The sequence below is a fragment of the Agelaius phoeniceus genome, chromosome 7 (assembly GCF_051311805.1).
Source record: "Agelaius phoeniceus isolate bAgePho1 chromosome 7, bAgePho1.hap1, whole genome shotgun sequence".
Classification (NCBI taxonomy): Eukaryota; Metazoa; Chordata; class Aves; order Passeriformes; family Icteridae; genus Agelaius; species Agelaius phoeniceus.
This window is the reverse complement of record NC_135271.1, coordinates 36,266,243-36,280,654: the sequence shown is the minus strand read 5'-3', so window position 1 is coordinate 36,280,654 and position 14,412 is coordinate 36,266,243. Positions and strand designations below refer to the sequence as shown.

The 14,412-nt window shown below is 49.0% G+C and overlaps 1 protein-coding gene across 2 annotated transcripts in view; it reads left to right on the top strand.

Annotated features, from left to right (window-relative positions):
- The window catches only part of IGFBP2 (insulin like growth factor binding protein 2), a 56,564-nt gene extending 44,347 nt beyond the window's left edge, over nucleotides 1–12,217 (top strand). For both annotated transcript variants that reach the window (XM_054636483.2, XM_077181586.1), the window contains exons 2-4: nucleotides 7,275–7,498; nucleotides 8,883–9,023; nucleotides 10,302–12,217. In XM_054636483.2, the coding sequence (XP_054492458.2) occupies nucleotides 7,275–7,498; nucleotides 8,883–9,023; nucleotides 10,302–10,469 (533 nt within the window). In that variant the 3' untranslated portion in view covers nucleotides 10,470–12,217. The remainder of the gene's footprint in view (nucleotides 1–7,274; nucleotides 7,499–8,882; nucleotides 9,024–10,301) is intronic.
- The last annotated feature ends 2,195 nt before the right edge of the window (nucleotides 12,218–14,412 follow it).

Here is a 14,412-nt window from a genome sequence, read left to right as displayed (position 1 = left end):
AAAAACACTGTCATCAGCCATGAGATGAGACCCTCTGGCTCCTCAGCCTCAGCTTTTGGCTAAGTCCACAGTGTCTCTGCTGTAGGTGTGCACTGGGATGCACAGCAGCTCCACTCTCGGGAGAAGCTGTGAAAGAAAAGCAGGACTGTAAGTGGAAGCTTGGTAAATGAAGGGACTTGAAGCATTCTCCTGCATTTTTGAGGGTCCTGAACAGGATTCTCACCATTCTTGGCACACAGTGAACAGCTGGTGCGGGAGAGAGCAGGATGTTGCAAATAATACGTGCAGGCTCACTGCTGGCAGGAGGAGGGCTGGAGCAGACCTTCCCCAGTGGTGATTTGTGCTTTGCTGGGTCTGCACAGAGTGGACTGATAATGTGCTACACAGCCCTTCAGTCAAATAATTTGCAAAGAAAACTAACAAAACAAACCCTCCTTGTCTCTCTTGAGCCTGGTTGCACATTTCCATGAAATGGTGGAAACTTACTATTTTTGTGAATTGTGTTCCTGTTTGAGATGCAGTTGGCATTTGATGACGTGTTTGTAGATATATTGAGAGGTGGAGGGGGAGGAGAACTAATAGGGAGACAGGCAGTCATACAAACATACATGCAGAAACACAGAGGTAGGCTGTGTAATTGCACAAGTCCTGTATCCTTGGGAAACCAGTCTACAAACATGGTTAAAAAAAAGAAAAAAAAAAAAAGACTGTTTGAAGTAAAGCCTGGGGGAAGGGACACCTTGGTCCCTCTTCTGTCCTCATCTGACATCGGCTTCATGTCAGCATTGCTTGTTCTGTGGTCCTGGAGGGCTTTGTGTGCAGACGTGCACAGGTGTGCTATGGGACACTGTGCAGTGGTAAGAGGTTTTCCTCTGGCTCTGGACCTAGGTGGATGGAAGAAGGAAAGTTGAGCTCTCCAGCCACCAGGAAAAGGCAGAGAAAAGAGAGCAAAGCAAGCTGCTGAAAGCTGTGCTGCTTGGAGTCAGTGTCCCTGGCACTTTGGAGGAGCATAAAGCATTTCCTGTAGGATGCCAGAGTCAAAGGAAAGCACTGGGTGCCCCTTGGATCACCCCTCAGTGCCAGCTGCTCAGGGTAGGGAGACGAGCTTGCTAAGCAACCCCTGGCCAGAACATGCCGTTCCCTGTTCCCTCCCCAGTCCTGCCCTCCCTGCTAGTAGAGATGGGCTGAAAAGATCTCATGGCAAAAAAAAAAAAGGTGTTTGCAGAGCCCTCAGGGCTTTTGGCCCCAGGAGATGTGAGAGTGCTTTGTGGACAGCTTATCACAGAGGTAAAGCAAGCTCTTGGAGACTAATGTGGGAATTTTCTGGCTGTGGTGTGCAATTCCTCACTGATACTGAGCAAGTTGGTGTGATGAAATAACCCTGGGAGTGCAGGCAGGCAGAGAGTCCCGGGGAGCTCTTCAGCAGATGGAGAGATGCTCTGAAGTGATCGTGTCCCATGATGGTAGCCTGTGTTTCTGAGAGACTGGGATGCTGATCTTCAGGCCAGTCCTTGCAAAGCTGGGTGGCACAGACACCTCTGGACTTGTAAGTCCTTCGAAACCAAATCAACAGCTTAAACATGACATGTTCCCTGTGCAGAACTGGATGAGGCTAAGCAGAACAGGCTGCTGGCTGAGGAGAGGGGACAGCAAGCAATATGGGGGTGTCCCTGTACTTGAATCCAGAAGGGGTCATGCACAGCTTTTCCCTCTTAGGTCTGTCAATGGCTGTTAAACCTAGTCTAGATGAAATAGCTTTGGTTTCTGAGCTGCTGATGGCCAGGAGGAGAGCAGAGCAAAAATTACTTTGTAATTGTCTTTTCTGCCCCTCTCCTGAGCATCCATGGTTGCCCTCTGTGAGAGGTGCTGTTCCAGGGCAGGTGATGCTGCTTCTCTGATGTGTGCCCTTCTCCCATTTCTCCCTCTCCTACACAGCCCATTGCTTATGCTCTCTCTGTGGCATTTCCAGATGCACTTTTGTGCAAAGTGAAGAGTGAAACTTGAGTGGGTGCTTTGGTTTCATCTGCCTCTGGACAGCTGCATCCAGACTGACGTGATGATGATGGGGCCAGACCATGAACTGGTGCTCCCACATTTTCCCTCTGCTGCCAGCTGAGTGTGGATGGATGCTGTGCCACGGCTCAGTGCTTTACAGGTTGGCAGTGCTAATCAGCAAACCCTGGGTCCTTTTTGGGGGTAGGGTGTGGGCCAGAGGTCCTGGGCGTAGGTGTGGGCTTTGTTCTTGGCAGCTCCTGCTGTGAGGAAATCGCAGTGCCAGTATAATCCTTGTTGGCAAAGTTTTTCTGAGGTTTCTCAGTTCCAAGTCATAACACACACACCAGAGCTGTTGCACCTTTGCCCAGGGCTCTTCTTGAAGTACTTTGCAGATTGATGAGGCAGAGGTCACTGGGGCTGTGGTTGGGGTTTGTCTGCTCCTTACCTACCTTCCCACAAGTAATTCTTCCAGTGGGGCTGTTGTGCATATGAAAGGTCAGGCTTAAAGGCTCTGTCTGCTCTCAGGCTGCACAGGACAAGCACTGGCTTCTTGGCAGCCTGGGTCAGGCAGCTCTGCTCTTTAAAATAAAAAGTGTGGCAAGCAATAAGGCATTTAAATTATGTTGAAATGATAGAACTTGCAGACACAAAAAGCTAAAAGATGCAAAATACCTCCCAAACCTAGATAAGACAGATTACACTTGCTCAGGGTGAAAAATCTCTTCATGGATGCTGCATTCCTGCAGCCCCAAGTGTGCTCACTCTTGTACATGGTGCAGTGCCAGGCCAGGACTTGAGCTTCTGGATTTGCCCATATATTTCATGCATGACTTTGGGCAGCACTCTCAAATATTTCTGTGCCTTTTTTTTTTTGTTTGTTTTTCTTTAACCCATGTGCAATTCAGGATGAACACCTTTCTGTCTTCAGGGTAATTAATGAACTGCAAAGCCCTTAGAGATCTCCAGAAGGAAAGTGCTGGCCAATGGAGGCTGTGATTGCTGTGGGAGGGAGATGTAAGCCCTGTCCAGCCCAGGACACAGCTGGGACCCCCAGATAGTGGGGTTTCAGGCAGGGTGTTGAAGGCTACTTGGGTGAAACTTTCTGTGGGTCTGGGACCTTAATCAGCATTTAAACACTGTACAAACACCCTGGGCAGATAAGCAAATGCACGTGAAACCCGCTGGGCAAGCTGTTGATGAAGGAAAGCAAGTGCAGAGAGAGCAGGAGCGGCACTGGCGAGGGCGGCTGCGGTCCTTGGCATGGTGTGTGCTCCCCGTGATAGAGCCTGGCTCTCCTGTGCTAAGTGAGTGCTACTGGCTCCATCCTGTTCTGCTGCCCAGATACGCTTCAGGGCTCTTCAAAGGGATAAAAATATATTTTTAACCTGAGGCAGCTGCCTTTTTTTGTGTGGTACATTTTTTTCTCATAGCTCTGGAAGTGACAGGTTGTTTTTCAGCCCCTCTGTTTCTCAGCTGTCTCGGCAAAGGTGCCTAGAGGTCTCAAACCAGATTCCCGAAAATTTTAGCACTGGAAATTGGTAGTTGCTTTTGAGAATGTTGGCGAGACGGTGCAGCTCTCTACAGACGTCAACTGATGGCCATTTGAACAGGCTTTTTCCTCAGCCAAGTCCTCGCCCCATTGAAGCAAATGGGAATTTTCCTTGAAAAAGGCCATAAAGAAATCGTTTTCTTGGCAAGTAAAGAGGTGTTTCATGGACTCTGCATCAGCATTCAGGAGAACTTCAGCTATCTACTTAGATTCCTGCCACATTTGTCCCACCCTGCACAAAGCTCTCTACCTTTTGATCTGAAATAACACAGGAGATGTTTTCCACATGCCCTAAGAAAGAACTATAAAACAATTGTTTTGGAGTTTGGCACCACTCCCTTACAGATATATTTAGTGTGAATTGAAATTGGTCAGCAAAAGGGCGTTGGTCAGGATGACAGACAGATTAGGGCTCTGTGTCTTGAGGCTATTACATACCTGCCCATCCCGTGCTAGTAGGGGCAGTAGGTGCCTTCATTAGTTCATGGATTGTAATAAACAAGCATGACTTGCAGTTTTTGGGTAACATTAAAAAACTTTATCTGGTTGTAAGAGGGGTTATTTAGCTTGTGTCATGCTCTGTGCTGTCCTGACCTCGAGTCTTTATCTCCACTCTTCTTGTTGCTCCCCAGTCCTTTTGCTCTTTCAAATGTGGTCCATCACACCTGATGCTCAGCCCACTCTTGTGCATGCAGCTTGTCCTGAAAGAAATGCTGGTGCTCTGCACATGGGGCCAAACTCTTCTGTCTCATCTCCCTTCTCCTGTGATGAAGCCACCTCTGGAAGCTCCAAGTCAGGATAGTTTCTCTTAAGAGCAGCACAGTTTTGGGAGAGGGAAAAGCTGCAATGGGGCTCTGCCATCAGCCCCAGGTGGACCAATCCAGCTTGGCAGCAGGGTCAAAGGCATGGCTCACCGTAGCTGACTTGGCCTTAGAGAGGAGAGCTTACAGTCAACAGCAGCTAGACCTTCCTGGCTGCTGATCCAGTCTTGCTCCTGTGATGGTGTCTTGGGAGCCAAGACCAATTTCTCCTGTCCCTGGGTGTGTTCACGCACATTGACTTGCACACTCCACTCCCATCAGTGGTTTTCTTTGGGCTGATACTTGTTAGCATTGGAAAGTGAGAAAAATGAACAAAAATATTATCAGAAGCAGGTTTTGTGAATGAATCAGCCGACAAGAGGCTTACCAGCTTGCCTGCATTTACTAGCACAGTGCTTATTTGGGCAGATGTCTATATATTTTAGTTGGAGGCAAGAAGGAGTGAGAATGGATGGGGGAAGACATCACTTCCAGTTTGCTGCTTTTCTGTTAGTTTGTACCATCTTTTTCTGAATGAAGCAGAGGACTGCAGTGTGTTTGAGAATCTGCCCTGCTGCTGCCTTTGTTCTGCTGTTGTTGACAACGTGGGGGGCACCAAGGAGAGGAGCACAAAAGAGGTCAAAAGGCTAAAACTCTCCTAAGCCAGCCTTGCCTCTCCAACCTTGCCCATCTCTTCATGGTGCTTTTTTAGTTGATTCTCTCTAAAGGCGGCCTCATGGCCTTCTCTCTTCTCACTATGTGTTTCTAATTAATGGGGAGACTGGCGTATAAACAGAATATTCCTGCTCAAAATACTGCTTGTCTGACTCCTAGGATGATGGCCAGATGGCAATCACCAGACAGCAGCCTAGACTTTGAGCTTGCCCATCTGGCTATCAAACCTGGTCTCAATTCTCATCTGGAACCAGAACTGAGGAAAGTAAGGGGCTTTGCCAGATTGGTTTTGCCCCATGTTTGCTTTTCAGTTGCTACCTAAGCAGCTAGAAACCTGCAGACCAAATGCATTTAGTATTTCTGGAAATCATGAAGAAGTTCAAAAAGATACTGGACAAATCCACTGAGGGCTGAGTCTTTTGGTGACTTTTCAATCCTGTGGATCAGATGCAGTCTTCAGCCATAAAAGTGCTCTTACTGCTGGTCTGCAGCACAGACTGGGAATGGTCCTTCTGCTCCCAAGCAGCTGCTGATGGTCTCTCATGAATGGCATGCTGGGCTGGATGGCTCCTTGATCCAGCCCACCTGGGCCATCCTGTCATCAGGCAGCTGCATGTTTGCTGAGTGAATTCAGATGAAACTCTTCTTGCAGTTTCTTCTTTGTGAGCTTGGAGTTGTAATACCTGAAAAGAGCTTAGAAAGCTGTGGTAGAAATAAAACGCTTTCTATTATAATTTTTCACTCTGTCATGACAGTAGGGCTAAACAACATCATGCAGATTCTGAAAAAAGGAACTGTTAACATCTGTAAATGCTCTGTATGCTTGGTCCTCTGAGAAGCAGGAGAGATCTATAAATTAAGCACTGTTATGTGAGCTAAAGCATTGCTTGCCCTGCATCATGCACAGTTTGATATGATTTCTTTACATCTAGATAAGTGCCTGAGTTCCATAATGCTGGAAAGCTGAAATTGGAGGGGCCAGAGAGAGTTCTGATGCTGGGAATTTGGGTGCTACAGTTCTTCCTTGGCAATACTGAAAGACACTTCCTGTTTGTCACCATCACCAGAACAGCCTGGTCTGTCCCCTGGTATAGTACCTATGGAGCTGCTGGAGAGATTTTGTGTACAGAGATACATGCAGAGACATAAAAAGCCTGGCCTGGGTTATTGCACTGGGAAGTGATGTGCATATGTGGGTTCAATCCTAATTTGGGCTGGAAGGGACCTCTGGAGGTCTTGCTTCAAGTCCCAGCTTAATTCAGGCTCAGCTTCAATATTATATTTAACTATAGTGTTAGATTGTGCTTTCTCAGCCAGATCAGAGCAGGCAAAAAGGAGTGATCAGCTGCCACCTCCTAGGTGTTTGAAGCAAACAGGAGGAATTGAGATCTCTCCTCGTTGCCACTGCAAAGTCCAAAGAGACTGGTGGCTGCAGTATTGTGACCATCATGTCCTGATGTGGCAAGGTTTGCTCTCACAAATTCCTGGTGAATTGGGAAAATGCATAAAGCACAGAGCAGAGGAGATGGAAAAAGTCCAGAAATCCCCAATTTCCCATTTCCCAGATTGAAATGGCTGAACTAGCTGGGATCTTGTGGTGTTCAGCAGTGGCAGAGTTGTGACTGTTCCACTGTCAGCAAATGCAGTAGTAGGTAGAAGCTAAATGAGCAACACAGTATATGAGAGACAATGGGAAAGATGGTATGGCAAGGATGTTGATCTCTGAAATGGCAGGATCTCCAGAGGATGTTAGGGTGGCCACATGGCCTCGGTACAGAGGTGAGGTATTTTTGAAAGCAGAGCTGAGAATTTATTTTAGCACATGAATGTTGAGTAAGTATTCCTGGAGATACTCTGGGGGATGACAGATGGACTCAAGGTATTGTTACTAATCACTGTGGTTTTAAGTGTTGGAGCTGAAGTACACTTGGCATCTCTGATCCAACTGGACTTCTGATGGGAAAATTGCATTCTTGGGAAGTAATTTAGAAGGTCACAGAAAAGCCAGAAAGAACTTCTCCAGCAGCGATTTCCCCTGCTCTCTAAACTGTCTTTTAGAGTGGTAATAGCTCCAGAATGAAAGAATCTATTCTCACCTTCCAGATGAAAGGGATAATGCAATTTAAAATTTTTGCATGCAAAGATTTTATGGCTTGGTAACCAGCCACGTCTGAAAATGATCCAGGGCAGGATGAACATGTGAGGCAGCGCCTGACTGAACTGGACACTTTCCTTGTCTGCCCCGTCTCCTGCAGATAATGGTGATGACCGCTCTGAGAGCATTCTCGCTGAGAACCATGTGGATGGCACCATGGGGCTCCTGAGTGGAGCTGGAGGGAGGAAGCCCATGAAGACGGGCATGAAGGAGCTGGCAGTGATGAGGGAGAAGGTGAACGAGCAGCAGCGGCAGATGGGCAAAGTCAGCAAGGCCCATCACAACCACGAGGACTCCAAAAAGTCACGGCTGTCGACGGGCAGGGTGAGAGGGCAGGGCTGTGGGGAGCTAAGGGGGGCGGCTGTGGGCTCACTGGGAAATGCTGAATGCAAATCCTAAGTGAAATCTGCAATAAACTGTCTTAAAAACAGAAAAAATTAATTGAAGGAAAAAAGCGGGGAGAAGCAAACATTTTTGGCCTGATGCTGGGGCTGAACACACCATCTGATGAACTTCGATATGCTGGTCAGGAAGCATTATTTTCATTGCAGCTTCACCTCTGGAAGGGGGGCTTCTGCTGGCTCAACACTCACCTCTGCAGGAGTACAGGCATGCCTTTTGCCCATGGACTGGCTTTCTCACACCTTTTTTTCCTAATCAGGCATGGCCAAAGGGGAGTTGAGGGGCCAGAAGCAGGGATATCTGCCTGCTGCAGGGCAGCCCCAGTTCAGGTTAAAGGAGGCCACAAGCCCCGAGGATGACCTGTGTGGCTGTCCCGTAGCAGGGAGGGTGCTCTAAGACCTCCCTGTCTACTTGCCTGTCCCTGTCTGTTATCCAGTTCTTGGCCGTGGCTTCCCTCTAGTGGGAAGCTTGATCAAGGCAACTAGATGGGATGGGAATGGGGATGGAGATTGAAACCCACCCCAAAGGATCCACGATATACATCCCTGTAAACATACAGAATATTAATATGTGGGGAGCACAGGGACAGAAAGGAGCTTTAAAAGAGTCCTCATGCCTTCCAAAGACTTGGCAAAACAGAAGTTCAAAATAAAAAGCAGGCACCATCAGCTTTGAAAGCTCACACACTACTGCTGCTTCTTTGCAAAAAAAAACCCTCACCCACTGCAAAAGCAGAAAGGTGTGGACTTAGTTTGCCTCACATCAGAAATATTTCAACCACACTGCCTTGGGTGGAAGCCCTGTCTGGGAGCTGTGGAGCAAGCAGGATGCCTCCAGAGGCTGGCTTGGGGTACTCCCATTCCCAGGTCTTCCTCTCCACTCTCATGGAGTCTCACATGCTTTTGAGTTGTACTTCTGGGCCAAAACTGCAGCACAGGTGTGTGCTCTGAGCTATGCTTATGGAAACCCTCCTGATCTGTCCAGACTAGCCCTGCTTCACTTGCCACCACCAGTGGGAGCCATGGTAGCCTCTCTGAGGTTTCTCCTCTGTATCCACGACTTGGGACCTGGTATTATGTTGGCTCTTGGCCATGTCAGGTACATGGGAGACTTGCATGTCTATGCACAACTCTGATTTTGGATGCCTGGAGGTGAACTCTGGAGCAGGACCTAGGGGCAAACCTGTGTATTTAGGGATGCACATATGTTCATCCCTACTGGTGTTACCATTGTCCACAGTGTTGATGCTGAATGGTACCATTGTCCTGATAATACATTTTTTTTCTGTTTTCTGGGCTGTTTTCAGACCCCTTGTCAGCAGGAGCTGGATCAGGTCCTGGAACGCATCTCCACTATGCGGCTGCCAGATGAGCGAGGGCCCCTGGAGCACCTCTACTCCCTTCACATCCCCAACTGTGACAAGCATGGCTTGTACAATCTCAAACAGGTAAGAGGGGAGAGTGGGGGCTCTGGGGCTGTCTGTGCTTCCAGCAGCAGCCCTTGGCTCACTGTCTGCCCCACCATGTGCAGACACAGAACATGCATAGTTCAGGGCTGGGCTGATACCCTGTGCGTGATATGAGGTGTGGGGTAAATAGAAAACGCTGCACATGGCATGGACAGGTTTAGTTACACCCCTGTACATCTGCAGCCACTAGTTTGCAAGTGGAGATGAAATCCACATCCACACATGACTCTGGGCAATCCAGAGATGGAGAATCAGTTTAGTTTTCCCCACAAGAGCTGCTTATCTGTCCAGGTCTATTTTCTTGAACTTTGAGCCACATCTTGTTCTGTCTGGGCCTTGCTGCAGGAGAAAAGCAGAGAGGGACTGAATACTGACCAGTCTTGCAGACAAACCAGAAGGCACTTCTGGGAGTCAGGAGGGTTTCTAGTGTACTGGTTTTCCTCCACAAGTCAAGGCTGTTCCCTCAGCTCCAGGAGGGATTCCTTCCAGGCAGGGTGAGGGTTGGAGTGCAGCATGCTTCTGAAGGTGTATTTATGGGACCCACAAGAACTGAGAAAGCTTGTGTGTCTTAATTCTGACTTTCTGGTTTCATTCATGCAAAACCACCAGGTGTCAGTGGCTGAGGAACAGGAAAAAACTGATGGGAAAACCAAGCAGGAACAACAGCTGGTGCATGGTTGACTGAAGTTATCTATGAATAGTACCTGGATATGAGGATTCCTTATAGCTGAGCCTTTGGAGGGGACCCATGCTGTTTTCATGGCTAGGCCTTTTACTTCTACCCCTTCATCAGAATTTTAATTTAATTAAATTAAAAAAAAAAAAACAAACCAAAACAAACAGTCTTGCAGGTGAGAAGAATCTTATACAGCTCCTCTGTCAGTCTGTCTCATCCCTCTTTCCCAAGTTATCTTTGTCTCTTTGGATGCTTTCATCCACAGTTGGCAAAGGGTGATGCATTTCAGGAACACTTGTCCTTCTGGTTCATTAGAATTGGCTTCTTGGTCCCTGGCACAGCCCCTGGGGAAAGAGGTTCAGCCCTCACCCTGGACTGCTGGAGTAACACTGCTGGTGCAGCACAGGCCCTGGGGGGTTTGAGTACAGCATCCCGTGGATTTTGCCTGAATCTAAACTAGTGCCAGATCACCAGAGAAACGCCAGCTCTGCCAGTGCTAGAGCTTTGGACTGGTGACCTGGGAAGTGGTTTGTTGTGTCCTTCTCTTGACTCTGACACGTGTCCTGTCCCTCTCCATGCAGTGCAAGATGTCGGTGAATGGGCAGCGTGGCGAGTGCTGGTGCGTGGACCCCATCCATGGGAAGGTGATCCAGGGTGCACCCACCATCCGTGGGGACCCCGAGTGCCACCTCTTCTACACAGCCCATGAGCAGGAGGACCGGGGAGCGCACGCCCTGCGGAGCCAGTAGACAGATGTGATCTTGCTGGCTGGAGGTGGCTCACTGTGGGCCCAGTGCTGGATTTTAAATGGGTTTCAGCATGTCTCTTTAGGCTCTGGAAGAGACTGGGTGCTGCCCTCCTTCCTCAGCTGCCTGGTTCCTGGGGAGGGGAGGGATAAGGGGAGGGGAAGTTGGTGGGGGGTTTGCAAGAAGGGACTGCTTTCTTAGTCTTTCACCCAACATAAACCAGAGAACTGGTCTTTTTTGCTCCTCGCCCTGCAGCCCTGCCCTCCCTGCTGCTTTGTGGCATCTTTCTGCACCCTCCAGCACAGAGTGCCATGTGCTCCCTGACCCCTCCCTGGGGAAAAAACCCCTTGCTATGAGTGGGAGAGGGTAAAAAAACGAAAGAGCCCAGCCTTTTCCCCTCTTTTTCTCTCTTCCCCAAGACCAAAGACTGTAAATACTGTCACCTGCCTCTTGTGTCCTGCCAGTCAGTCTCTTGTGCCCCAGCCCAGCCAACAGTCCTGGCATGGGATGTGGTGTGGGAGGGAGGAAAGGAAGAAAGACCCTGGATTCCCAGCTTGAACATATCACCATAGTTGGGATGTGTTACCCAAGGAAGCAGCAGTGAGGGAAAGGGCTGAAGATGAGACAAGTGCCACCTTGTCCCCTAACAACACTCTTGGGTGCTTCCTTTGCTTGTGCTGGGGCACAGACAACTCCACAGGGGCCCAGCTTCAGCCACTGGTGTGGGAGCATGGGGCCTTTGGGTGATAGCAAAGCTAAATGCTTGTTTTTCCAAGGGATTTGAAGGGCTTTTGCACAGTATTTCTTAGGATCAGCTTATGCCGAGGGAGCTAAAATGAACTTGCCGAGGCTGGGTGGAAGGATGCGTTTGTAGATTTAGGATAACAAGCCAGGGAATGTCTCTCTTTCTGTCATTCATTTTTTCTTTATTTCTAGATAGGAAAAAACAAAACATCTAAAACCTGCGTTCCCAAGCAGCTGCCCTTCTCCCTCCAGTTTTGCTTGGGACTGAAGTGAGCATCTGTTATTCAGCACATAACTTTTTCTTTTTGTAAGTAAATTACAATATATATCTTGCTTTGTAAAGACCCTCACTCACACACACACACATACAAACACACACAGACACACACACACTCACACACATTTGTATAGATGAAATCAAAGTGATTCCAGGTGCTCTGAAAGGTTTTGTGCTGGACATACTGGGGATACTGGGGAGAGATGTGTCTCTGCTGTTAATTCACCTGTTGATTTCTTTCTGTACAGAACACACTGATGCTGAGAATAAATAACTTCCCTATTGCCTAAGCAAGGAGATTTTTATTATTTTCTTCCTTTTTTTCTTTTTTTCTTTTTTTTTTTTTTTTTTAATATGGATGTCCTTGATAGAGCAATCGCAAAAACCCTCTCCCTGGAGTAAATGTCTTGGGCTTTTCTTAAATGGTTTTTGTTTGTTGTTTCTTGGACCCACATTTCAGATCTAAAGTGTGAAGGGCACAGGTGGGCTTTGTTAAATTAGGACCCTTGTGCCTTTGCAAGGGTTTGGACATGGCAGTGGAGGAGACTGGGGCAGAACCCCCTTTGGAAAGTTGGGGATGGGCATATATGGATGTGTATGAATGGGAGCAAATGAAAGAAGAAAACACACCTCTGTGCAAAACCAAGTGACTGTAAAAATGATGCTGTTTTCTGTTAACATCTGAGGGTGTTCTGCTTTTTCATATAAAACTTGCACATGCTGGCTCTCATCTGCAGTTTGTACTTTGTTTTGTTTAGGAATAGGGAAGTTTTCTTATTTGTTTGCCTTCTTCCCTTTTAAGAAAGCCAAGCTACATAAAGTTGAAATAAATTAAATAGAATACCAGAAAGCTGTTGTCTTTCTCCTCCACACTGCTCACAGGGCCTTTCTTTGCCTGATGCATCGCATGCAGATTTGTCCCTGTTCATCCTTTGGCCATGGCCAACAGGCAGTAACAGGAGCTGAGCTTTTCATTGTTACTGGCCCTGGTTATGTGAGCAGTGAGGAGCTGATGTCACTCCTCCTTTGCCTGGCTATATTCCTGCTATACACATGGTTCCTTGTGAATCTGTTGGGAAGTGCAGGGAGGTACAGGCTCTGTGTGTTACCAGAACTCCTCCACTCATGCAGCTGTGGAGAGAGGTCCTGCACCTTCTCCCAAGGTGAAAAGTGATGCCAAAGGGAGTGTGACAGCAGAGCTTGGTGTTTGGGCATCGCAGAGAGGCAAATAATAATAAAAAATAAATTAAAAAAATCTCCCACACTACATTCAATTAAAATTGAGAGAGGCTCTTTGCTGTCTCTAACATCCTGCATCCAGCTGACTGTTGTTTTCCCTTTGGACTCCCCAAAGGGAGGCAGCACCACTGGGCTTCTTCCCCTTCTGTTTTCTTCTACCCCCTGCCATGAGTTTCAGACTTACACATGCTGAGGGGCTTGCCAGTGCTGAGGAGCACCAGGAAACTCAATGGGGGCAGGAGGCAGTGAGTGCAGGGGGCTGCAGGGGAGGGGAAAGAGGACTGACATGATGAGGGGTGGGATGTAGACTGAAGAACATGGGAAAAGTATCAAAATTACTGTCCTGTTCAGTGCCTCTTAGGTGAGCTGGAGGTGGCTCAGGTGATGCCATGGGGGGAATGTTGAGTAGCAGGGTAGGACACAGGGGTGCTCCAAGCCAGGTGCTGCCCAAAGAGGGCTGGAGGTGACAAAGGTGCCCAGAGCCTAGCAGTGCCTGGGGCCACCCTCCCGTTCAGGGGCTGGACGGGAACAAACACGAGCTGTGTGTGACACCTTCCACTAGACCAGGCTGCTCCAGGCCCCAGCCAACCTGGCCTTGAACACTCACTCCCACGGCTGGGGTATCCACAACTTCTCTGCCCAACCTGTTCCAGTGCCTCATCATCCTCACAGCGAAGAATTTCTAACTAGTATTTTCAGTATAAAACCTTGTACAATAGTACAATATAAACAATGATATTTAATATAAAGAACATCCTTAGCGTAAAACTGTATGTTGCATAGCTGTAGCTACTTATACGCGTGCATACAGCTCCACCTGTCCTTAGGGATGTGATTTATCAGCCCGTAGTTGAAGGCAGCGATAACTTTTTGCACGGAAAGCTCCATTTCAGGGCCTCTGCGGCTGCAAGCGGCAGCAGCGCGGCCCGGCCGGCCGGGCCCTGAGGGTAACGCGGGTGGGGCGTGGCGCCGCCTGGTGGCGGCTGCGGCGCCGCGCGGCTCCGGCCCCCGGTGCTGCCTGAGGGGGTCGGGCCCGGCCGTGTGGGGTGTCCGGGGGGACGGGGTGTCCATCGGGGACAGGGTGTCCGTCAGGGACAGGGTGGCTGTGCCAGCTCCATGTGCTGCAAGATGGCTGCGGGATGCATTGTTAGTGCAGCCCTGGCAGCCCACGGTCCTCAGTGCAGGGGCAAAGGGGATGATTTCGCCTCCCGCCCCGCTCTGGGCGCACGGCGGGGGGCTGGCAGGTGAATGGAAGGGAAGAAGGGCACAGGAGGAAGGAATTCGTGGGGAGTGGGAGAATGAAGGGTGATGGCTGCCTGGGCGGTGGGGCAGGGTCAGATCCAGCACCGGGGAGGGCAGCGGGATGAGCCACCAAGAGCTACCGCAGAGTGTTTGAGAACACGGCCTGGCTGGGCTGAGCAGCTCCAGGGATGTTCCTGCCGCTGGGACACTGGGGCAAATCTTCCAGCGGCCCCAAGAGTTCTGAGACTCAAAGAGCACGTCTGCTCCCAAGCTGTGGAGCTCAGTTTGAGACAGCATTTAGGGGCTTAACGTCACTGGTTGCTAGGTACTTTGCCTTGGTAAACTGGTTGAATATGTGTGCTGTGCCCCACTGCCACATCCATGCAAAGAAAATTCTAAAAAAACCCCAAAAGATAAAAAATTGTAGCTCTGCTTGCAGGAAGC